The 25,126-nt window shown below is 39.8% G+C and overlaps 1 protein-coding gene and 1 non-coding gene across 2 annotated transcripts; both read left to right on the forward strand.

Annotated features, from left to right (window-relative positions):
• Positions 1-1,855: 1,855 nt before the first annotated feature.
• On the forward strand, positions 1,856-16,315 carry LOC130179394 (activin receptor type-2B-like). Its single transcript, XM_056392343.1, has 11 exons — positions 1,856-2,384; positions 4,470-4,677; positions 7,089-7,204; positions 8,579-8,730; positions 8,973-9,116; positions 9,961-10,104; positions 11,172-11,320; positions 11,505-11,619; positions 12,149-12,287; positions 12,553-12,683; positions 12,947-16,315. The coding sequence occupies exons 1-11, from the start codon at positions 2,333-2,335 to the stop codon at positions 13,139-13,141; spliced, it is 1,545 nt and encodes a 514-aa protein (XP_056248318.1). The 5' UTR covers positions 1,856-2,332; the 3' UTR covers positions 13,142-16,315.
• Positions 16,316-20,591: 4,276 nt separating this feature from the next.
• On the forward strand, positions 20,592-20,697 carry LOC130179538 (U6 spliceosomal RNA). Its single transcript, XR_008829297.1, has one exon. It is a non-coding gene; the product is annotated as a U6 spliceosomal RNA (small nuclear RNA).
• Positions 20,698-25,126: the final 4,429 nt, after the last annotated feature.

The following is a 25,126-nucleotide window of genomic DNA, read 5'->3' on the forward strand; positions in this document are numbered from 1 at the left end:
AAACATATGAATGCTTTGGATTCATAAGAAGAAAACTCATGAACAGAAACAAACTTTTAAATCATTCATTCATTAACAAATCTGTATATGGAGTTTACCCACTTAAATTCAGTTTGTCTGACAATCTTATCACATGCCAGCTCTTACACACTGTGTACGGGTGCTGTGTACAGTGCAGTTGAAGTGAGGACAGGAAGGCATATGTTGCATTTACAACAGCATCAAGCTCATGCTTTCATGTTTTTAAGTACCACTGCATCATTTCACCCCGTGCTCTCATTCTTCTAGGAATGTCACACCATGGTTGGACCTTTAATGAGCACCCGTGCTTTCGCTTCCAACTGTCATGACAACAGAACGTCTATCTTTACAAGGTTTCGCTCATGGCCTCTATTGAGTTACAGGGTCAATATAGGATAGCTTAATGAGGAAATGCTTTGTCTTGAGTTACACTCAATGGCACTAGTTTAACAGCGATTACCTACGGCTAACCTTATTCCTCAGCCATTTGCTGCATGAATTGGCCGGGTGTCACCAACATGCCATTAGTCTGGATGTCAAAGATGAGAAAGAGAGAGGGAACTGCGAGCGAGGCTTAATGGCATTTTAACAATGTCACTGTTGATTTTCTGTGATGATGGGATTTATTATTTTACACAAAGGACTTCAGTTTCAGAAAGAATGTGTCTTCAATGCAACAAAGCCAACTATGTGCCAGGATACTTTATTATTGTAGGCAACTATTTCTATTTCAGAGACCTAGAATTAGTTGTTCTAATGAAGGTAGGAACTCTTTAAGAGAGGAGATCACAAAAGAGAAACATACCCAATTAGCCAGAGGGATAGAACTTGAACCTAAACTCTTTTAGGTGAATACTTGTACAGGTGACTGTCTGTTGACTGGGAGACTGGCTGACCAGTCTCTCTTTTTGTTTTTTTATGTGCAGTGTCATAGTTTATCTGGAAACTATCAACAGAAATACCATAGACTATTAAAAGAATACCATGTTTGGAAATTAGGGAAGATTTATTGTCATACATTTCCTGTTTTATAACAAGAATAAAATTATGATCCACGGTTTTTGCTGTGTGTGTGGGATCTATTTTATATTTAACTCTGCGCGGTGGTGAAATGAGTAATTAGAACGAATACATTTTAAATAGCATTTATTGTATCCCGTTACTCCAAATTAGGTCAGCTATTTTTAGCACTGCCACTTATGCATAAAAGATAATTCAGATAGGGAAAAAACACCTAAGAATTTATCACAGGCTACTACTTGAGAGGCTGTAAGATATTTATCATATCGACCAAACTACAATATTGCCAGCATATAGTGCGAGTTAATACATTTAGATTTAAATTTGTAAACGCTGGCTCACTGTATTGGAGAACTCTAAATAAAATGGAAATACAATCTGTATTTGTAGCCTGGATGTGACTTTGTATTGGATTATGGAGCTGTTCTTTCACAACTAAAATATTGCACATTATTTCACTATTGTTTTTCAAAAAAGTCAAATATGCTGTACTCTTCTCTGTGTGTGACCGGTAAATTCAATAGGAACTGACAAAAACTATGATTTTAACATTTGACTAAATGATAAGAACCGAAAAAGTAGACTAGATTGTAAAACACCAACTCTGACGACAGAAAGTGCAAGTGTTATATCAGCTGGAACCGGGACAAACACCAGCGCTGAAAACACACAGCTCCCCCCCAACACCTCCTATTCCTTTTGTTGAGGGGGGGGGGGGGGGGTTATATGATTAAAATAATGTGATAATTATCGACACGAGGCTGGAATAAAGTCAATTCAGGCGTGTATCTACGGTGTCGCGTTAAGGTCACTCGCTGGCTGCCTGAATTCCCCTCTTTGTGTTTACACATCCGGGTTTCCCTGTTTGCAGCCCATTCCCCATTTAGAAGCCATTTTGGACACAGATCAGTAACATGCATGTAAACCCCGACCGACCTCCCGACGCAGCGGTGCTACTATTCAAGTGAATAACCTTAAAAAGAGCGCTGGGTTTTCGTCTCGGGTGGTTCAGCGGCTTCTCATTCGGTGTTTGGATCCTCTTTCCGATGCGAAACGCTGCACTAGTATTGGACTAAAGAGCCCGACAGTCAATTATTCGCTCCTATTTTTTCTCGCAACATTGTTGCACCGTCGCGGCTATTGACACGCGTTGTGGTGGTGGTGGTTAGACTGCTGGAGGGACCGAAGGCCTGTGGTCGTTTTGATCCTGGACTGATGTTTTGAACAACCTGAGTTTTAATGTTCGCGACGGAAAGCGGCGGAAATCTCTGTCCTCTATTTAAAACGGAACATGTCTTTTTCATGGCTGACTTGTTCACTTCTTCTGGGAACTTTATGCGCAGGTAAGCTCCTATTGTAGGTTTAGAAATCGCAACAGTCTTTTTTCGACTCGTTCATCGCGAGGGGGACACATTTTTGTATGTTTATGTGTAATTGTCTCCGTTTGAAATTTCGACCCGCGAACGAGTTTACGTTTGATAGTAGTTTAAACTTTGTTGGCAGTGGATGCTATCGTTCAGCTGTGGGGGGTTTATTCTCTTCGCCATAATCGGCTTTTCTCTGTTTGTCGCTTAAACACATAAATTTTCCCTTGAGAATCGTTAAAGCAATAGCTGCAATTTTTTTTTTTTACATTTAAAAAAGACATTCCAGTGTCATTAAATGTGTTTTAATGCTGAGAAATGTAAAAAAAAAAAAAAAAAAAAAATTATCCAAATTTAAAACTGTTGCGTCCCCCCCTCGCCTTTCTTAACAGTGGCAGAAATAGAAGGCAGCAGCTGCATCAACATCCTGAAACCTTATAGGCTACATCTCAGGTCTGCACTCTTGTTTTTTGTGGTTACAGCCTGAACAAGAGCCACACTTCCTCCTTTTGTTTTGTTTTTTTCAATAAATTAATCAATGGAGTTTGATTTGAAGAGACATCAGCTGTTCGTCTGAAGTCAGGTCTTTACTCTGAATTCAGGTTACTGTTACACACAGCTCCGATTCCAAAGCCTCTGACTTGGTACCACGTGAAATTGAGCATGAGGGTTGTTTTTCTTTTGTTTGTCTTTTTGTCTTTTTTTTTTTTGCAACTCAAATGGGAGATGGTATTATTTCTCACACACATCTGCCATAGTTTAACGTGACAAAATGGTTATTTTGAAAACAATAAGGTCCACCTTCCCCCTAGTGAAATGTTTTTTTAGGTTTTCCTCGAACTGTAATAAAAATTTCATTGAGGCACAGCTGTCTCTTGTGTGGCAAATAGCTCTGTGGCTAATGCCTTTATGGTTTATAGATTAGGACTCGGGAGTGTATAGTATAAGCTGCTTCTCCAGAATTCATGTTGTTGTGGTGTAAGCCTCAGTAAGTGACAGAGCGAGGGGGGGTTAGGGAATGATCTTGTAGTAAAAGTCCTCCCGGATCATGTGACCACAGATATCAGAAATGCCATCTCCGCTCAATGGAGCATTGAGCATCACTGTTGTGTGTGTGTGTGTGTGTGTGTGTTTTATTTGTCCTTATTACCTTCCTTCCTTAATAATGAGCATGATGTTTGGTCATTGCATACATCCCTATATTGCCATAATGAAGTCCATTGTATGCTGCTGGACAGCTAAATGCATGGATGTGTAAGTGGATGTGTGCCTGTGAGTGTGTGTATCTGTGTGTGTGTGTGTGCCTATGTGCATGTGTGTGTGTGTAATGGGTTGGTGGGGGTAACACTGGGGGATGGGCAGCCTCCTATAGGCAGGGATTTAAAGAGACAGGCTCTATTTTTTTCTGTGAACAAAGATTAGGAATGAATGTCCATAAGATATTGTGAATGACATGTACAGTCTGTGCTATCTGCTTTAATGTTCATCAGAAACATGTCTCCGATTTGGTCCATGAGTGTGTCCAACATTAAATCCACTAAGAGGGATAATAAAACCTTTTTTTAATAAGGAATTCAATATCAGGAGACTGACAGCTATTGTTACATTTGGGCTTGGTTTCCCCTTAAAGAAGAAGGTCTTATCTGTCTTCCCAGATGTGTCATACTCCAGGAGGATGCAGGAGTCGTTATCTATAGAAGTAGCATGCTCTGTGTGTGCGTGTGTGATGTTTCTATACCACAGCAGGGTAGATCATTGTTCTTCTATTGCCAATTAAATCCTGTCATTTTCCGCTTTTTCACTTGTTACTCTCTGAAAAGATTTTTTTCGTGAATGGTATTATGCTGAGCTACTATTCAGCAACAATTTCTTAGCCCAGAGGAACTCCCTTTTTTACTACAGAGAGCTCCCAAACTTGGCCGTGTGCCAGAGTGATGATAGAGGCTCTGCACAGAGATGTTTCTTCGTGCCACTGAACGGATCCTGCACCATATGTCTGTGTTTCCGCCTCTGAGGTTCAATTCATTACGTTGTGAGCTGACTGAGGCCTTCTGTCCATCTCAGGGTACAGTCTGGGCGAAGCAGAGACCCGGGAGTGTGTGTACTACAATGATAACTGGCGTACGGAGAGGACCAACCAGAGCGGCTTCGAGCGCTGCGAGGGGGAGAAAGACAAGCGACTGCACTGTTATGCCTCCTGGCTCAACTCCTCAGGGACCATCAAGCTGGTGAAGAAAGGCTGCTGGCTGGACGACTTCAACTGCTACGACAGGTCGGGTCACTGAGTGAGGTCATCCCCACCGTGTTTTTACATTTATATTCTAGGTATCTGGCTCACACCCAGAGTGACTGGCAGCGAGTACAGCAGCTTCTGCACCCACATGTAGTTCAGTGCATCTTCATTCCTATGACCTGGGGCATTTCTCAGGGCCAGAAATAGTAGATGTAACGCTGAAACAATTTGTCAATTAGCCAATCAACTGGAAAAATGGCAAATATTTGCCATTTGAAGCATATCAAATGTGACGATTAGCTGTTTTCCTCTTTTTTTGTACTTGAATATCTTTAGATTTTCACCTCGGGGTCAGACAAAACAAGCAATTTGAAGATGCCATCTCATGCTCTGGGAAGAGCAGATATCTGACATCTTAAAAAGTGTAGCCAATGGAGCAACAAATTTATTAATATGGAAAATCTGAAGATGCATCTCTTAAAAACATCCCAGCTTAACAAAAACAAAGAGATGCAGGATATGCACATTACCAGATTAACCGTGGAAATTTGCATATTGATTGAAAAGCTTATTTACAGTCCTTTTATCTTCAACATTAGTCCCAATACACATTATATATACTGTAAATATAAATGGCACTACTTACACACGAAGCTAAGAATAGAATCCTATAGGCCTGCAACTAATTATTTTATCATCAATTCAACTGTAACATGTCAAAGAGCCCAAGTAACCTATTCCAGTTGCTATTTTTTAAGATCAGTGCTCCAAACCTGCAGCAGATGTTCAATTTACAATGATATAAAAAAAAAGAAATGCAGAAAATATACACATTTGAGAAGACGATACCAGTACTTACAATTTTTGCTCGTAAAGTGACTGAAAACATTGATGATCATCAAAATAGCTATTGATTAAATAGCAAAAAATAGCATTGATTATTGATTTTCTCATGCTCGATTAATTGAAGAATTGTTTCATTTCATGTAGGAAACCAAATGTAAACTAGAAGGCACATACGCACACAAAATACACAACACAGTATATGGCGTGTAAATAGTTTATATGTTATTTAATACAAACTGTAAGGCCAGCCAAACAGGTTGAAGATAGAGGGAAGTAATCTCAAAATTAAGTTTCCCATCTTGATATAAAAGCAGACAGAGGAAGTGGTTTCCGCAAGTGGGGGTTTATTTTGGGGGAAAATGCTCGGGCAACCAGGACTGCTCCCATTTATTCTCTCTGGAAAGAACCAGGTAGTCTGCAGCTCAGTGTCCACAGCACGATGATGGCAGCTAGATACGGCGGCACCACCAGGCCACTCAGGATTTTGTAAGTCAGGAGGAGAATTTTAAGCTAGCCTTTATCAGCAGCCTGTGCAGAGTTGTGTGGCACAATCAAACTATCTCGTTTTTTTAAATATTCAAGCCACAGCATTTTGAACAAGATGGAGAACTCTGGTGGCTCATGAACGCAAGCTGGAGAAAAGAGAGCTGCAATAATAGATCTTAGATATAGACATAGCTGTGTATGAAATGTCTTTTAATTTTCTGCAATACATTTTCTAGTGTTTAATCATAAAAGTAGTTGTGAGATTGACCCGCAGTGTCTGAGTATTTCAGGGTCAAGACCGGAGTTGTTGAATAGCAGCTAAATAGCGGCTGTTTCCAGTGACTCAGTGGTTGTTTGGTGTCGATCAGCATGTCGCTACATTAAATCAAAAGCAGGTTTTTTTTTTTTTAAAAAGCTTTGCTTGAATAGGAAATAGGACGCACGCAAATTGTAGGTTTGGACGCAGCTGCAAATACGTTGACGGTTTCCAGGGAAATTGCTCTGGCCTGAAGTGCTGTTGGCTGTAATTACACAAAGGGAATACAATGGGACCTGGGAAGGTGAATTTGCTCCTGGTCAGTTTAGTCTGAGAGAAAAGCTTTGTAAAATAATGGCAGGCGATGAACAGGTGGGCATTTCTGAGTAAGTTAAGAGACAATGTCACAAAGATTAATTGTGGAATTAAAGAGCAGAGAGCTGCAGTTATGTTCATATAGTGTTAGAGATCCTCTGCTTCCTCTGAATTTGGAACATTTGCTGACTTGATAAGAGTAATGAGGTAAACTCAATGAAAAGATTTTGATCGCTCAGTACCCTACAAAATGAAGTCTTTGCTGGTTCATACATTGGAACCAGTGAACCAGTGAAAAGGTTGAAGAGAATAAATAGGACAAATATTACTTTGCCGTTAAATAGTTTATGTACAACAGAAACAGAGCCGTGAGACGCTCACCAATTTGGTCCTACGATTTAAAGTCCAGGTCCCGAAAAGCTGTGTTGGTTTTACTACCATGGTATTTTGGTTGTATTGTTAATTATTAAAACAGTTTGGCGTGTGTCTTGTTGCAGCGTTTGGTTATCAGAGCAATAATGTAGAGTGTGTCATCTGCTGTTTTTAGGCAAGAGTGTGTCTCCATGGAGGAAAACCCTCAGGTCTTCTTCTGCTGCTGCGAGGGCAACTACTGCAATGAACGATTCACCCACCTTCCTGACATGATTGGCAGTGGCAACCGAGGTGAGCAGCAAACGCATCCTACATGTAGTGCGAGCACAAAAATGGGTCTTTGCTTTTCCCCTCCGATTAGTGGGAGCAGAGCTTAGCCTTGCATCCAGGAGTAAAAAAAAACAAAGAAAGTTTTATTCTAGGGCTGTCCCTGATCAAAGATTTTCCCAGTCTTAAATTCAAGCCATTACTCGACTATTCATCATATGTTTGTGATTTTAATAATTTAAATTTATATTTTAGGGCGTGCATCAGAAAATGGTTTGAGTATAACACTGTGCTACATGACAGAAAACTTACATTTTTCAAGCGCACGCACAAAGCCAGCTGCCTGTTAAGAACGCCTGCAAAAGAGGTAAATGGTTCTCAATGTGTCGGAACAAACACCAACATTAGAGCGAGTGGCCGTGCTAAGTGGCTAATTTTAGGTTACGTGTGTTTCAAATGCTAAGCCCTGTCTGAGGTGGCTGAATGGTAGGCGAATGTTTGCCTGCAGAGTTTGCGTGTTGACCTCTTGGGGTCGTCCTTCAGCCTCTCTCCATATCACCCCACACTTTGGAATTCCTGCCTGACGTGCAGTTGCTGTAACAGACTGGCCCGTGTTTACTATGTTTTTCGACTTTTGAGGTAGTTTGTCCTCTGAATGTTTCCGTACAGCTGCTGTAATAAGGTCGTTGGCGGAGTCCCGCTTAGTGACAGGTGTGTTGTGGTGTGCATTGTGCTATGTCTCTAAAACGCTGATGCTTTTATCACTAAATTCGCCCAGGTTAGGCCAACCCAAGATGTTCAGTTACGTTACAATTTAATAACCGCAATCTATCTAATAAAAGCTGTTTGTCCATGACTGACTGAGAGTCCGCCGTTTCTGTGGAGTTGGATTTTTTTTTTCATGCGATCAAATGATCAAAACTTGGTCAAACTAAGACTCTTCTCATGGACTGACGTTTGGTCGACTGTTAGGGGACAGCCCTATTTTACACAGGCTTTGAATTTCTTTCCTTTAAATGTTGTGAAATTATCCCCTGTCAGCTTTATGTGTGAAGAAAACAGAACTCTTGAGTATTTTGCAATCAACTGAAACAATAACACAAGGTTATTTGAGTTTTATGTGTATGATATTGAAGCATTCAGTCTCTTTATCTGCACAGTCCTGCACTTACTTTCAGCTGACTAGAAAAACTAGAAAATGAAGGATTTTAAAAGACTGTCACTCGTCTATTTTCTGTATTTCTATAGATTCTAGTCATTTGTCAGTCGAGGATCAAGGTCAGACAGTCTCGATAAAATGTTACCTTGCTCTTTTTAAAAAAAAAAAAATCAATTCTCAGTCTGTGAGGGACATCTGTAAAGCTGACACGCTGTAATTATTCTGTTCCTCCTTGACAGTGAAAATTCGGCCTCCACCCCGAGTGCCGTCTCTGCTCAACGTGCTGGTGTACTCGCTGCTGCCTCTCTGTGTGCTGTCCCTGGCCCTTGTCCTGGCCTTGTGGATGTACCGTCACCGCAAGCCTCCCTATGGCCATGTAGACCTTAGCGAGGTGAGACCGGCCATACTCAACTCACACACAACTCAATCTGTGAGATCAGTCTTTCACTGCATGCGAATTGGGAATTTCCTCTCTGCTCATCAACCATGTCGGCTGCCTCTGTTCATGCTAGTTACCGAACTCCTTCTTTTTAATATTCACGTAATATTTTAGAAGTAAGAGATGTCTCTGTGTCACATCGTGTGAGCTGGATTTGGCAGAAGAATGAGATGTTTTCCTTGTCTGTTGTTTAGGATCCAGGACCTACTCCTCCATCCCCCTTGGTGGGTCTGAAACCTCTGCAGCTGCTGGAAATCAAAGCTAGGGGGCGCTTTGGTTGTGTTTGGAAGGCCCAACTGATGAGCGAGTATGTTGCTGTAAAGATCTTCCCTGTTCAGGTACGACAGCAATAGTAATTCATGGCATATATGTAATTTTTTATTATTATTTTTTTTATCTCAAATATTGTTTTTGTAGCCTCAGGTTGTGCCTGTCATGTATTCACATCATATTTGAATCACAGTTTGAAGAAAGACATATATCCTTTGCTCTTTGAAAAACCCAGAAAGTTGTTAGATAACAGTTACTGCTGCTCTGAAGCTTTTCCCACAATCCTTTAAGTCTCTTCTAACCATCTGGATCCGTATGTTGCACGATATAAAGAAAAACAAAACATTAATAAATTCAACCTGTTTCTCATGTTGCAACTATATTTTCTAATCTCCAACATATGTCCTTATTGTTTCCTGCAGAACAAGTAATAGTGTTGTTTTGTATGAAAATATGAAATAATGGAAAGTAAGATCAATATACACCATTACAACTGATTTTTTATTTATTTATTTATTTATTTTGATTTGCATCATACATTCTTTCTAAATTCTGTCATTTCTTTTCTAATTTCATCTTTTTTTGGAAAAAGAGGTGCAACATGGGAAATGGGTTAAAAACCTTTTTGATATTCAGGCAGAATGTTTTTCATCTAGATGGTTAAGAGTCTTTGAGGATTCTGGAAATACCTTTGTAACTTCTGTGTTTCTTCATAGATTATTATTATTAGTATTAGTATATATTTTTGATTAAAAAGGATGATTAGCACAGTCACTTGATTTTTAATTTTTTAATTAAGAGGCACAAACTGAGGCTACCAGCTTTGTGTAACATATAAGAGAGGACGCCGTTATTTTCAGAATTGCTTGTATGATTCATCGAGACCTAAACATACCTCCCTGGTTTGTGTAGGATAAGCAGTCATGGCAAAATGAGCGGGACATTTTCATAACTCCGGGGATGCGGCACGAGAACATCTTGCGTTACATCGCTGCAGAAAAGCACGGAAGCAACCTGGAGACGGAGCTGTGGCTCATCACAGAGTTTCATGAGAGGGTGAGGGCACGTCTACTCTTACACACCCTTATATATCCACATATAGCAGATTCATGGAGAGGTTATAGGGCTTCAATGTTGACCAGAACTGCTTTCCAATAAAGGCAGAGGCCTTTTATTTACCTCAGCAAAAGACCCTCACAGCTTTTATTAAAGACAGGATTTTATTGCTTATCGTAGGTTTGCAGTTCCCAGCATGCTTTAAGGAGATGTAGTGTAAAAATAATACAGGCATTTATGTCAAACTCTACTAGTATTGGAAAATAGCACTAATAACACTGAATGTAACCCAGGTTATAAATGGTTTACAGATGTCCTCGAAACACCTCACAAGCAGACTATGGGTGGATGATACAATTTCCCGATGTTCCCTAAATGCCTCACATGTAGACCGGGCAAAGCTGTCTAGGCTGCTGCACACAAATAAGCCTTTAGTCCCCATTCACTCACTGCAGTGCACCTAACAGAAACAGGCGTTTGGCAATATATTAGTAAGTTTGAAAAGAGTGAAATAAGATGTTCTAACGTGAGATTTACCCAAGGTGAAAGCGAGTGGGTTTTTTTTTTTTCCCACCTGGGCAGGTCTTAATCTACCTGGGCAGCCGCCCAAGTAGAGTCTGTGTATGGGAAACACTGTGTTGGCAACATCTCTCTTGGGGAGACAAACACATCATCAAGAGCCCCTCCTAAGGAATTTTTTGGGCCGTGACGGTGTGTTTTTAGGGGCTGCTGGGGGGCTCCCAAATTTTTTTTTTTACAGGGCCCCAAACATTTGCCTGGTTTGCCTCTCCTGACTGTTTGCCTCTGGTCACAAACATGCTTGTGTCTTCTCTGTTTGGTTAAATGTTTACATTTTCATCAATACTTGGAATGATGTTTTAAACTACAGTATATTGTATAAATTTTAAGACCTCCGGTAAATCTTCCAGAGTACATTACCCAGCTAACATAGGACCAAAGTAATCTGTTCCTGCTCCTTTGTGCATCAAACAACACTTCTCAGGGTTGTGCTCGACTAACTGTGTGTGTGTGTGTGTGTGTGTGCGTGCGTGCGTGTGTGTGTGCAGGGTTCACTGACAGACCACCTGAAGGGTAACACTGTGACCTGGAGTGAGCTGTGTCACATAGCAGAGACCATGTCCCGCGGCTTGGCCTACCTCCATGAGGACATTCCCAGCTACAAGGGAGAGGGGCCAAAACCCACTATTGCACACAGGTAGGAGAAACATCAACTGTCTGAAATCTGAAAACCAGACTACATTTTTTCTTTTTTTTTTTTCTAACCTGAAATAAATAGAGATAGATTTAGTAGTTTTACCCTGGAAAATTCATGGACTAATTTGTGTGACTTAACATCTCTAATTACAGGATTGTAATGACTTCTAAAATTATTTTCCCAGGGACTTCAAGAGTAAGAATGTGATGCTTCGAGATGATTTAACTGCAGTTATTGGAGACTTTGGGCTCGCTGTACGATTTGAACCAGGAAAACCTCCCGGAGACACTCATGGCCAGGTATGAAATAACTTTTACTTACTCTGATACATGTCCAAGTAACATGTCCCTTTGTTTCTGCTGATACATTCACAAGGACTCCATACAGCTTTTTTCAATTTACAGGATCTCTGTTACATACTGACTTAAAAGGAGTGAAATATTTCTGTAATGTTTGTCTGGTCAGATGTGTCAGATAGCTTAGAAAAACAGTGTGATTCAAAACACATGAGTGTGTGAGTGTTTCTGCAGTAAGTAGGAGTCTGTTTCCTGTTGTAGTGGTTAATGATTCATCATGAAAAGAATTCAAAACTGAGTAACAGGATAAGTTGCAGCAAGTCGGATACTAAAACATTGTTTCACATTGCTTTAATCTGCATGTGGTTACATGATTTTAAATGTCCAGGGGTTTTAAGGTAGAAAGTTTTACAAACTGGGCAAAACCAGCAAACCTGATCTTGGGATTTAAAAGGGATTTTCTAAAAAATAAAAACATTTTTATAAAATACACTCATACACTCACCAAGACTCAAATCCATTGTCCTACCAGGTGGGTACGAGGCGTTACATGGCTCCAGAGGTGCTGGAGGGAGCCATCAACTTCCAGCGAGACTCCTTCTTGAGGATAGACATGTATGCCATGGGCTTGGTGCTGTGGGAGCTGGTGTCCCGCTGCTCAGAGACCGACGGTGAGTCAAATGGTGCAGGAATGCGGCTTCACTCGCAGGTGATAAGGTCACTGTGCTCCAGGCTGGCCTAATAAACAAAGGATTAGTTTTTGTTTTTGTCTGGGGAAAGCCATCTGATCCAGGTCAAAGGTCTAATGTGGGTAAAGTTACTGTTTAAATACAGAACTAGTTGTGATTTTTGCAAACTCCAAATGCTGCAACTATTTACTTCACTTGATCTTTTGTGTAATGCTTACCATCCTGCGGCCTCACTGCCCGTCCTCAGGTACAGTTGGCGAGTACATGCTGCCGTTCGAGGATGAAATAGGCCAGCATCCCTCCCTGGAGGATCTGCAGGATGTGGTCGTGCACAAGAAGATGCGTCCAGCCATCAAAGAGTGCTGGCTCAAACATCCTGTGAGTAACAGTTGAAGAATGGCTCCTGCAGCTTCCACAGCAATACCAGGATGCCATTCAACCTTTTTTTTTCTACAGCGCAGTCGTGCGAGGTCATAGTTGCATGAATCAGTTATGTTTTTTATTGTTTCTGAAACTCTTGAGAAAGCGAGGGAGTTCCGCCCTATTAAATCAACCTTTAGACAAAATGAACCGTCTTTTAATAAGATAAGAACATACAACCACGAACTCACTCTCCTGTGATTTCTGCTTTGTGACGACAGGGTTTGAGCCAGATGAGCGAGACCATCGAGGAATGCTGGGACCACGACGCCGAGGCACGATTGTCGGCCGGCTGCGTGGAGGAGCGCATCGGCCAAATCGCCAGGTTGATCAGCAGCACTACCTCAGACAGCCCCGTCTCCATTGTGACGTCTCTCACCAACGAGGACCTACCTCCCAAAGACTCCAGCACCTGAACGGGTGACACCATCCTCTCGCCTGAGCTCCTGACTTTTTATTTTTCAAACCCAAACTCAGCGGATCTCCGTGAATATTTAAAAACATAAAAAAACAACTAGCAACTTGAATGCAGCTGCTATTTTATCCCAATACTGGTATTTTTTTTTTTTTTTTTTTTCCCTCTTTTAATGTTTTCAGTGTTTAAAATCAGATCTTACTAACACATCCATCTGCTGTAGTTTTGAAGTAGTAATAAGCTATGCGATGGGCACATCTGATAACACCCATGTGTCAAATCTTAAATGTTGTCATTACCTCATGTATTTCGTTTGCATTAGTCTGATTTTTTTATTACCTCATGAGTTTTCGTTTTCCTGTCTTGGTCATGATCGTCTGCGGCCAAATGAAATGAATCTTTGCTCCAAACCTCGGACGACGTGCTGCACACCTCGGAAGAACCGTTTTGAGACTGTTAGAAAAATATATTCATCTTCCTCAGGGGTCGAAGCTTCTCAATTGTTTTTCTTTTTTTCTCGAGTGTCCTTCCTTATTTTAAACTCATGAATGCCTCAGAATGGGGGAAAAAAAAGAAAGATCAAAAACATTGGAGCACAGCTGTTTTATCGTAAGGGAGGGAGCGAAAACGGAAGCTGAACAGTTGTATTGGACATGTTGAACTTTTTGAAGATTTGGGACAAGCGTCTTGTCCCCCGGGGAACTACCTCTCAGGTATCCAGTAGGCTTCTTTGAAATATTTTCTCTAATTTGAGAGCCACGCTATCCAGCTAGCTATCATGGACATATTCCTGGATTCTTTTTGTTTTGTTTTTTTAATTGTAAAAATTCAGAGTTACTCCTTTGCCAGTGCCAGTGGCATTGACGGATGCTGTCTGGAGTTGCAATGTTACACATTCTTGATTTTAACTGTCTGTGTGTGTGTGTGTGTGTGTGTGTCTGTGTGTATATGTGGGTGTGTGTGTGTGTGTGCAAGAATTGAAGATAAAATGATATGAGATGGCTAGAGAGTGTTTTTAAAGTAAGAATCATGGACAGGTATTTGGGCTTTATCCTTGCGAGGGCCATACTTGAGTAAGCAACATGTCTGTTTTTAATTTTCATGGGTGTTTGTTCAGTTGACTCAGCCGGACACCAGTCCCCCAGATACCTCAGTCACTGTACGTCATGCAAGGAGAGCTCAAATGGTTGCCTTTGTCTCAAATGCAATGCCATAGTTGTACCATAACATGAATACCATACATTGAATGTCCGTTATGCTGCTGTGACTATTCCAGGATACTCAAGGATTTGTAGATGTACATGTATTCTTTGTTAATATAACGCTAACATGTGATAACTATCCATGATATTATGTGAGGCTAATAATCTGTTTTTGTGTTTTTTGACCGGGTAAGCCCTCAGCTGCTTACTCCTCCAGACTGACCTCAGATATTCTGACAAGTACCTCAGGCTTTTTCTACATGTATATCAAGTTGTGTTATGTATTTTATTGTGTTTTAGTAGTTGAGATATTTTATTGCCGGTTGGGCCTCTTCGTCTGTGGAGATTTTTCTTTTTTCTTTTTTTTTCTTTTTTTAAATAGAGCCTGACCAGTTGTCCTGGTGTTAATGCTGTACAAACCTAAAAGAAGAGAGGCAGATTCTTGTAAATAGACGTGCACACACAGTTGCAGAACACTGATCTGTTTTATTAAAAAAAAAAAAAAAAAAAAAAAAAAAAAAATCAGGGCATTATAGTTCTCATTTCACAGAAACAGAAAGGGATTTCTTGGTTCCACCTCTACATATTTGAAACTAGCCCTGTGATATATATATATATATATAGATATATATAATAAAATGGTGGTTCTGTTACTGATTTCTATGAATAATGGTATCAGTTCTCTGGATCAGAAGCTGTGTAGGAAGCACTTGCATTAGAAATCTTAGTATCATCCCAAAAAAAAAAAAAAATGGAAAAAAGAAAAAAGAGAGAGAAAAAATCCTAATGGTTTGGGGCAGGTGGCTTCTGTGATTGTCCACTTGTTTGTAATGCCAGTTTGAACAGTATTACCTCAATATTAACCCGCTGATGTGATGTTCAGACCTGTTCAGTGATAGTTTAGCCACGTTGGACAACACACAGGCTCGTCTGTTGTGCTTTGATTAGTGCTGTGGAAAGATGGTGATTTTTTTTGACCGTGGTCTGTAACGCTTGCTCCTGTGCAGTTTTGGTAAAGAACATGTGGAACAAAAAACATCAATCAATACAGAACAATGTTTTTAGTGTTTGGAAATCATTGACGTGTCTATAACCACATGGTTGATTGACTTTGATAATGCAGCCCCACTAGGACTGATGTAAACAGTGGCATGCGTGTGGTCCAAGGGTCCAGCAATATTTATTATACAGCAATATTTGAATCTCATAGTTCAAGTCATTAAACTTTAAACTCAGCTGTGACTTAGCAGTTTTCTTCTGCGGATCAATTACGTTCATCTCACCACATCTGGATTATGTTTTAATGAGGACACGTGTCAAAGTGTCCTGATAGGGGGGAAAAAAAATGCTGCGGGTCTAATTTTTTTTTGTGTGTGAGCTGAACGTGAGCCAGGTGCTTTCACGTATTGTGCCAGAAAAACAACGATCGTGTAGGAAAATGCTGCTGTGATCAGTGGTAATCTCCAAATGCTGTCTTACACCCAGCTCTTCTGAACAGAAAAACCAGTTACCTCATGCAGTACTTCGTTAGTAACACTAACATGGAGTCAGTCTCATCTTCAAAAAAAAAAAAAAAAAACATAAAAGAAAAAAAAGAGCAAAGTATCAATTATCGTGTATATATTTACTTGACAAATGTAAAGGGTTTCTTCCTTTTCATGTGTGAATCCTGTGAAAGCAAAGCCTTTTTTTGATTTACAGTCAACATATTGTTCATTTCTTGTGTGAATGGATGTTGGACTGAACTGTGTGACCTTCCCTGTTTATGTGAACTGTGTGTGTGTGTGTGTGTGTGTGTGTGTGTGTGTGTGTGTGTGTGTGTGTGGGGGGGGGGGGGGTATATGTTGGTTGGTTTCACTAAAACAGTACGAATGGTAACTTTATCTGTGAGTTGAAATGCTTAGAATTATAAACTAGATGAGAATACATCCATCTTTTTGTATATTAAAATAAAGACAAACACTGATTAACCATGACAACGGAATTCTTTGATCAATTTTATTATTTATTTTTTTCAGTTAACATCTGTTTTGCGATGCATACATACTCTTACATGACATCACCTCAACATAAAAACAAATTGCAACTGATAAAACCAAGAAGGGGGTTGGTATTTTGATGAAGCAGATTAAAACACAGAAAACATATAAGAAGCAACATATCATGATAAGACAAAGTTTTGTTTGTGTTCTTTATAAAATAATGTACAGTCATCCATAAATTTGGGCTGAGTGGGCTGTAATCTGCCTATAACCATCAACGGTGAAACATTGAGGCAAAAACAATCTTCCAGTCACAAGGTAGGTGCTGCAATTACTTTCTGGCAAGTGGAAATCTGCCTTTTATTGGTTGTGTTGCCATTTTAAAGATATTTAAACTAGTAAAAAGGACCAGTTGTCTTTACAACACAGAGCAGGTGTCACGGAGTAGGCTAATTAGGATAATTGCAAGAGATCATTTATTCATTTTTATATTGGTAAATCATGTCTATAGTTAAGTATAGTTTCAAAATAGATACTAAATACATATCAGATGTGCATCAGATATTGCCTATTAAAAAATATCATGCCTGATTATGCCCCTCTTTGAAATCAACCGCTATTTGCTATTTCCACGGATATAAAGTGTATTAACAGGTTATCAGTGTTTGATCCAGATAATGGCAGCTTTAGAGGAAGGGGGCTATAGCTTTAACAGGCTGTGTGCGGTCACGTGGACACTAATCAATTTTTTTTCACGCGTCACGTTTTGGAAGGACACCTGTGCACCTGAAAGTATGAACGCCATTTACGCAGATGGGGGTTTGCAGCGGGACTTTGTGCACGTTATGTTACTGTATTTTAGCTACAAGACGATGTGCGCATGAACGATTGTGTTTATTTGTACGTTTAATTCGTACAACCAGCCGCTATCAACACTGCCGTGCTGAAGGGCGGAAGGTGCTAACATCAAAATGGAGGCCGAGTTCAACGATGGGTGAACAGGTGAGATTCCAGCGCAAGTTCTCTAGTTTCTGTTTATATTACAGTTACTTTCTTTTGTCATGGGCGAATTGTATTTCTGTCCACCGTGTTAGAAAATGTATAATTTTACTTTAAAGTAGCATTTGCTTGCTAGCTACGAATTTAGTGAAACTCACGTGATGGCGCCGACTTAACGGAGGTGTACAAACCCGTTGGCGGAAGGGCCCACATTTAGTTCTGATGGGATTTGATGAGTTAGGGTTAGACTTCTTAGCCAATCCACTCATTTTATGTATTGCATATGTATTGTAGTGTAATACCGAAGCCCATGTTAATAAAACAGGGCATGATTGAGTTCTTAATAGAACTTTTCTTATACTGTGCATTCATAATGTAATTTTCTTTTTTTAATTTTATATAAGATTCACTTAGAAATCATTCAGGGTGACCCTTATTTACACTGCTGTTGAGATTGCAACATACAAATTTACGAAGAGTAACAAACAAAATCAGTTAGATAGTTAACATGGGACATACAAACATAGAATTTCCCAAAGAATGTGTTAAAACACTCACAGGATGATTATTAAGTACATTCCTAAAGTGACTTAGAGGTATGAGAGTGTTCAGTTTTAGACCATGATTCTATTACACTGCTATTAAAAGCAGTCCCTCCAAAGGTTAGTCCTAGAATGAGGTACCTGGAGAACCAGGAGCAAGTTAAAAGCGAACCAAGGTTCCAATGCAACATGTTTGTTATGTATGATGGCAACCAGGACTTTATAGATACGGACATCAGTGCTTATTGTGTTTCTCGATGAGGGACGACCAATCAAGCTTATAGAGGATAAAATGGTGAGTGTTGCAGCTATCACCAGTAATAAGTCTCAAGGCTGAATGGTAAACTATCTAAGCCACATGTCAAGATACTTGTATTCTGTAGCCCTTTCGTTTTTTTAACTGTTGACAATAGAGACTTACTGTCCCCTACCGATTCTACACCCTTGCATTGGTGCTGTAGACGCAGATAAGTGTAGTTCCACTTAAACATTTCATTTTTCTTCTGCCTGAAGCAAAGGGGATGGTCACACAAATAGTCAAACAAACTGAATGTCAACATAAATACATTATTTTGATATTGATTACTTATATATATGTATATGTGTGTATAATATTATAGTTATAGCACTATAAATAAATAATGAGGATAGATTCTGGATCAGCACTTTGGCTATGGAGCATGCACGTGGCTCTGTATATTCTCCTGCTTTCTTTTGTCCTTTGCCAATCACTTGCCTGAGTATTAGAGTTAACACAAAAGCATCACCTTCAAATAGTGCATCAGTTGTGCAACAAAAGTTTAAAAGTGGTGCTAGTAAATAGTTAGGTTAAATAAATAGTTAAATTGTAGGCAATACTTCTCTGGTTGTTTTAGGTGATGATCAACAGTATAGTATGAAGTGGTTTGTTGTAGGATTCTGGTGAGTATGGGTTGCTATAATTATCAGGTTATGCTGTAAATTATGTTGGTGTATGGTGTTGTAAAATGATCCATGGCCTTTTTAACTTTGAGCACCAAAAGTATCTGCACGGGTCTGCTCTTCAGTCTTTACGTGAGGTCAAAACGGTGTGGTTTCTGTCTAAATTCCTAAATAATCTACTGCACTGGATGGAAAGAGGGGGGAATTTAATACACCATGAACTAGTTTTAACTAAGATAAAGTGATGAACTTTGTTGTTGAATATGGTTACAGGGAGTTTTGGTTTGTTCCAAGTAGCTCTGATTCGCGCCACGCACTGTTGTGACCATAGCAACGGCCGCTGAGGCTCATAGGTACCGTAGTTTTTAGAGCGCGATTGCGTTATTCTGTCTGCGTGTACAATCCACGGAATGTTAGTATAGTATCACTATATGTCCATGATAGTAGGTCTACTATATTGACATGTGAATTCTGAGTGTAAAAACCGTGTACCAGTCTACAAACCGTCTACAATTTTCATAAGTATGTACATCTATGGTGAATGACGAAAAACATTCAACTTTTAGAAAACATCTGAATAAATAACGGACATCCTTAAGAATTTTATGTAAATTAAACGTATAAATACAAATCAAAGCGACACTTTGAGTATGATTACAATTTTTAGGATGTGTTTACAGTGCTCACAGTGGACTTCCGATGTGTATTCTGAGACAGTATTGTAGAGGTGACAACGGTTCAGTCAATAGTGGGATTTAATTGAAAGAGGAAAGGTCTCTGAGCGTCAGTTGTATGCCGAATGTTTAGTCTAAACCCCCGACGGAAAAAGTATTAAATCAGATGAAAACGCTTTGTTGAAAAATGAGACAACTTTAAATGTTGACATTTTATTAATGTAGTTTAGCAGATTCTTTGCATAAAGCAGAATGGTATGCTTCATGCTAAATTATTGTTTAACAATACAATAATTCACATCAAGGACAATTTGTATTCATAAATCAATTTTTGTCACTAATGTTTGATATTCCGTCTCTCTTCATGTTCTACACAGCGCTCTCACTCCACAGACCGGTCATACACTGACGCCTGGTGGTGATTATGGGTAACTGCAGTTGAATTTTACGAATGGAGACAAAAGCAGCAGGAAGAGGAAGAGTATTGTATTTATTTTGTTTTTGCAATCATCAAAAAACAAATGTGAAAATAAAGAACAGAGTGCAATTGCTTGGATAAGAAAAATTTTGTGTTGGATTTTTGAATGCACTGGTAGTTTGACTGTAAATAAATGAGAGCAGTCACCCTGGCTACTCTCTTGTCCCGATAAGGTGCGGTAAAAACCTGGTCAGGGCTGAAACTGTATAACTGCTAGAAAAGCCCCGTGTAAATTCCACCCATGGACTTCACAAACTACTTCCTGCAACAAGATGACGACAGTGAGCATGACGCTACAGCTGTATTGCCCACATGGCGTCCAGCCTGAAATTGGTGTTTGTGTCCCCCACGCCAACCCTATGTGGATTGCCGGTGGTCGAGAGCGGGGTTTCCCATCAGCCCTGTGAACTCCTGAGCAGGATAAACTGGACTTAAACCTTGCTAAACCGCGTTACGGTAAGTCACATGATTACCGGATTCGTAACAGTACACCGAGAATTCTGGATAATGGTGTTTTTTGGTTTTTTTTTAACCTGGGAAAAGTCACGTGGACGCGACTTTACTTCCTTAAAGCTATAGCGTAACTGCCACCGTGAATAAGGTTCAGGGAGGGAGGGAGCCTATGTATACAGGTCAATGTGCAAGATAATTTCGTGTTATCACGATAACACATACAATAAAATTGGAACGATACAGAGAAGATTAGCATGGCCCCTGCGAAAGGATGACACGCAAATTCGTGAAGCGTTCCTCATTTTGAAAAATAATTTTTGAACTTTGAAAAATTTATGATGTCTCGGGTGAAACAGCGCCCCCACGGCCGGGGAACAGTATACACCCTGCTTTGTCGCCAATTTTATTTATTCATCTGTCAGCGGTAAATGGCCATCAAACGTTTTTATTTTCTCCTCAATTAGTCCAATACATTATATTTCCCTCTTATCAACTGTAATATATATCAATTATTCGACGGTCACTTTACGCGGCAGAAAACATTGGTGTCTGTTTTAAATAGAACGTCAATAAAACCACTAAAAACTGATCTTTTATGTCTGCACTGGATCTTGGCAGATTAAACACATAAATACTAATCAAAGCGACACTTTGAGTATGATTACAGCTTTTAGGGTGTGTTTACAGTGCTCAGTGGACTTCAGCTGTGTATTCTGATGAAGGATTGTAGGGCATACAGCGGTAACAACGGTTCCATAAATAGTGGGATTTAATTGAAATGAAACGTTTCAGGGCGTTAGTCGTATGCCGAATTGCACTGGACTCAACCATGGACCTAATGGATATATTAGAAGATCTTTGGTCACTCTGTTGTGTGTTTTGGATGATTTGTGTCGGAGAAAAGAACAGAGACTCGGTTTCTGTCTTCGAATTATCATATTAAATGACACCGTGCATGTGGAGTAATGCCAGTTTAAAAGCTGCTTAACAATGAAAATCGGCCTGAGAGAAAGTCGGTAAAACTCCAGAGTTAATCGATAAAGTCAGCCTTGTGACTACAACAAAACAGTCGGGGCTTCACTCTGATTTAGCTGTTATTACTCACAGTGGTCCTTCAGGCTGCTGATGTACTGGACCTGACACACTGGACCCACAGCGCCACCTACACCCCTGTACACTCTGAGGTAAATAGTAAAATCAACACACTATACCGCAAATATAAAAGTGACTTCCGGTGTCACACCTCTAAATAAAAGTTCCAGTGTGGCCATGTGCTGTTTAGTTCAACGTGGTGCAACTGTATTTTCATTGAAAATGTAGAAATTGATGCACTATATCATATAACGGAATATTCTATTATCTGCTATTAATTGTTTAATTTGTATTGAGGAATGTAAAAAAAATTAAACCAAATATTTTGGCTGTGAAAGACTTGATACAGTTTCATACAAGCAGTGTTCATTTGTTTTACTGATCTTCAAACTCCACCATCACTAATAAATAACATCCCATCATACACAGGATCAACATGAGGTCCCAGCTGATAGTTCAGCTGGGACCTCATCCAGAGTCCTGATGGGATGTGCAGACAGATACAGCTGCTCTTTAACCTGAACACAGCTCCATAACATGCAGGTAGAGATGCCTCCACAAACTCCTGGATTTCTGGATCATTGCATCTCTGGATCACTTGATCACTAACAAAGTTAGTGTCTGAACAGGTGTTGAACAGCACAGGACGCTGTTCTCTCAAAAGGGCCCTGAAAAGCATTATAAAGCAGTGAATTCAGTTTCAGAGAAAGACTAAGCTTAAATTTATAAAGGTCTTGAATAAAATTGATTGAATGATTTTAGATGTTTTTGATTTTCAGGAGAACTTAAAGGTCTATAAACAAGATTATGGTGTAACAGTGGATTATGAAGTTATGATGTATTATTTTTATTTACTATCACTGCTAACCACAGTATCCAGAAAGGAAATTAATTAATTATATTACTAATTGTGACAGTACAGTTGGGAGGTACTGTCCAAAAGTGATGTAAATTCACTAAATGAATGTACTTAGTACTCCAGCATTCACTTCTCTTAATCTTCAGGGACATTGAGGTTGGAGAGACGTCGGTTGGAGATAAGCGCTCAATGTACAACAGTGAGGAAAATTTGAATCCCTCAGACTTTTTCACTCATCCGCCAGAAACCACCCCTGAGAAAAAGAGGCTGTCATTTCCTTTGGCTTGATCCCTCCACACTACCTGCCTGTCCTCTCACCTGGTCTGTTTACAGACAGCAGGTCTCCTGAAAAAACCAAGACAGGATTCACTGACTGAAATCTGCAAGTATTGAAAAACCAGTTTTTTTTATTGAAGGATTTTCACTGAAAAACAACAATTTTTCGTGTTCATACATTGCTTAATAAGCCTGCATCCTTTGTGAGACTGACTAAAATCTATGTAAAAGAATGAAAAAACAACTGATGACAAATCTTAAATGCCAGGAGAAAAAAGTAACGTCCTACAGCTCTGTACCAAACAGTGCTCCCCGTTTCCAACAGTTGTTTGAAATATGACCCACTTAGTTATGAAATAGCTGCTCTTGTATGGTTGCGATCTGCTGAATGTTTAAGTGTCTGATATTAACACTGAGCATTAAATAACAGTCCCCCACTGTCTTCTCCAACTTTCTGTTACAATGCAGCAAAGCATTTTCAACAGTTAGCCATAGTTCAGACAGCTTACAAAGCAAGATTTATTTTGAAGGATTTTGCAGGCCATCACAGGAAGTGTTGTCCTGATATACGTGCTGACTTGGGGCACCCCTGTCGCTCACCTGGTAAAGCAGCAGCTGAGGTTCGAGTCCAACCCGAGGCCCTAAAACACTTCGGCTAACAAAGTTAAGACTAACACGTCAGGCGGAAATACAAGTTTGTAAAAAAAAAAAAAAAAATCACAAGTATATCATTACAATGAATTAATATTGTACTTAAGGCTTCTCCGCTATCTTCAGGAAAGAAAAAATCTTCGCCGTGAACGTGAAATTGGAACAAATCCGGCTCTCCCATTGGATGGCTAAAGTTTGACTCTCGAAACTGAGACAAATGGAACAAACGCTGTACGGGGGGAGGGGCATAGAAGATGCAGCGTTCCACTTGTCTCAGGTCCACAAAACAGGCAGCCAATCACATGGCTCGATTTGTTCCAATTTCGAGAATCAAACTTTTGCCATCCAATGGGAGAGCCGGATTTGTTCCAATTTCCCATCAGATACGCCCACGGCCAAGTTTTTTCTTATCTGAAGACAGCGAAGAAGTCGCAAGTAGAATTTTCATTCAATGTTATCAGATATTTGTGGGGGTTTTTTTAGAAACTTGAATTTTTGACTGACATATTGGTCAAACCTTGCAAATTAAAGTGTTTTTACGGCACTTTGTGAAAAGATGAGTGATCGGTATTATGCATGCACCGTATATCCACGGCTTCACAGAGAGGCCAGGGTTCGAGTCCGGACCGAGGCCCTTTGCTGCATGTCATCCCCCGACCTCCCTGTCTCTCTCTCTTTCACTGTACCTATCGTAATAAAGTCAAAACTGGCCCAAAATAACTTAAAAATTTAATTTGTGCTGACTTCACTGGCGTGAGAAGTGACAATAAATGTCGGTGTATTAAAACACTATTTATGTGAAGAAGAAGAGCAACTGTGGGACATTGAACAACATGAAGTTTGAAGCCGCTTAAGAACATCATATAAGCTACATCTCATTGTCTATGTAGGTGGTGGGGAGAAAGAGAGGTGAGGGGGTTCTGCAGCTGTGTATTTGGTGTGGAGCAGAAGTTCAGCGGTTGTTACAAAACTGGAGAAAAGGTTTAGGGGTTTTTGCATAGCGAAGTCTTTGTAAATAATGTGCAAGCCAAATAAATGTCAGAAACACCTCTCAGTGATGTCAAATAAAAGGAAAAAGTATAAAGTATTTTAGCAAAGTTGTTGTTAAACTGGACTGAGATCTGGTTTTATCATCATGTCCATCCTCATCAAAGATCAGTGTTCCTCTACTCAGTCCTCAGATTTTAATTTGTCAGTCTGTATGTTCACATATGTTCTGTTTCCAAGGTCAGAGATAAACTGTCAGTCATATCTGTAAATCCTTTATCTACCAACAGAATGTAGTGTATGTAATGCACACTGTATGCATATGTGTGAATTTAATGTTTAAGTCTGTAAAGCATAAAAATAAGATGCTAAAGTGATGGTTCTGAGCAGTATTTGTGATGCACGTGTGATCACCTTATGCAGCTGTCATTGTCCCCCCAGATTGAGGCTGCAGACTGGTCCAGCAGCAGCAACGCCAGAATCAGCCAACGCACCATGTGTCAAACATCTCCTGGTTACAGCACTAATTCAAACGTCCACTGCTCTTACAGGAGCTTCAGCTGAGTGTATGTGTATTATATAGAGAACGACAAACAGCTGAGGGCAGATTATTGTACTTTTGGTGTAATTCATACAAGCTGATTATTATTCACATTAATAATTGCTCTCATGTTTGTGTTGAGTTGTTATTGTTTTGACATTTGAACACTTACAGTATGACTGGTATGAGTAATCAATGTCATGTTGTTAGTATTGCAATTGCATGTTATTGCCCTCATGTTTACATGTCACATAACATCTGCATTATGTGACATGTACATAAATACATGACATAATCATAAATAATGAAGCTTTCAAACAGAGTGCAAA

Source organism: Seriola aureovittata, chromosome 12 (assembly GCF_021018895.1).
Source record: "Seriola aureovittata isolate HTS-2021-v1 ecotype China chromosome 12, ASM2101889v1, whole genome shotgun sequence".
NCBI classification, from domain to species: domain Eukaryota; kingdom Metazoa; phylum Chordata; class Actinopteri; order Carangiformes; family Carangidae; genus Seriola; species Seriola aureovittata.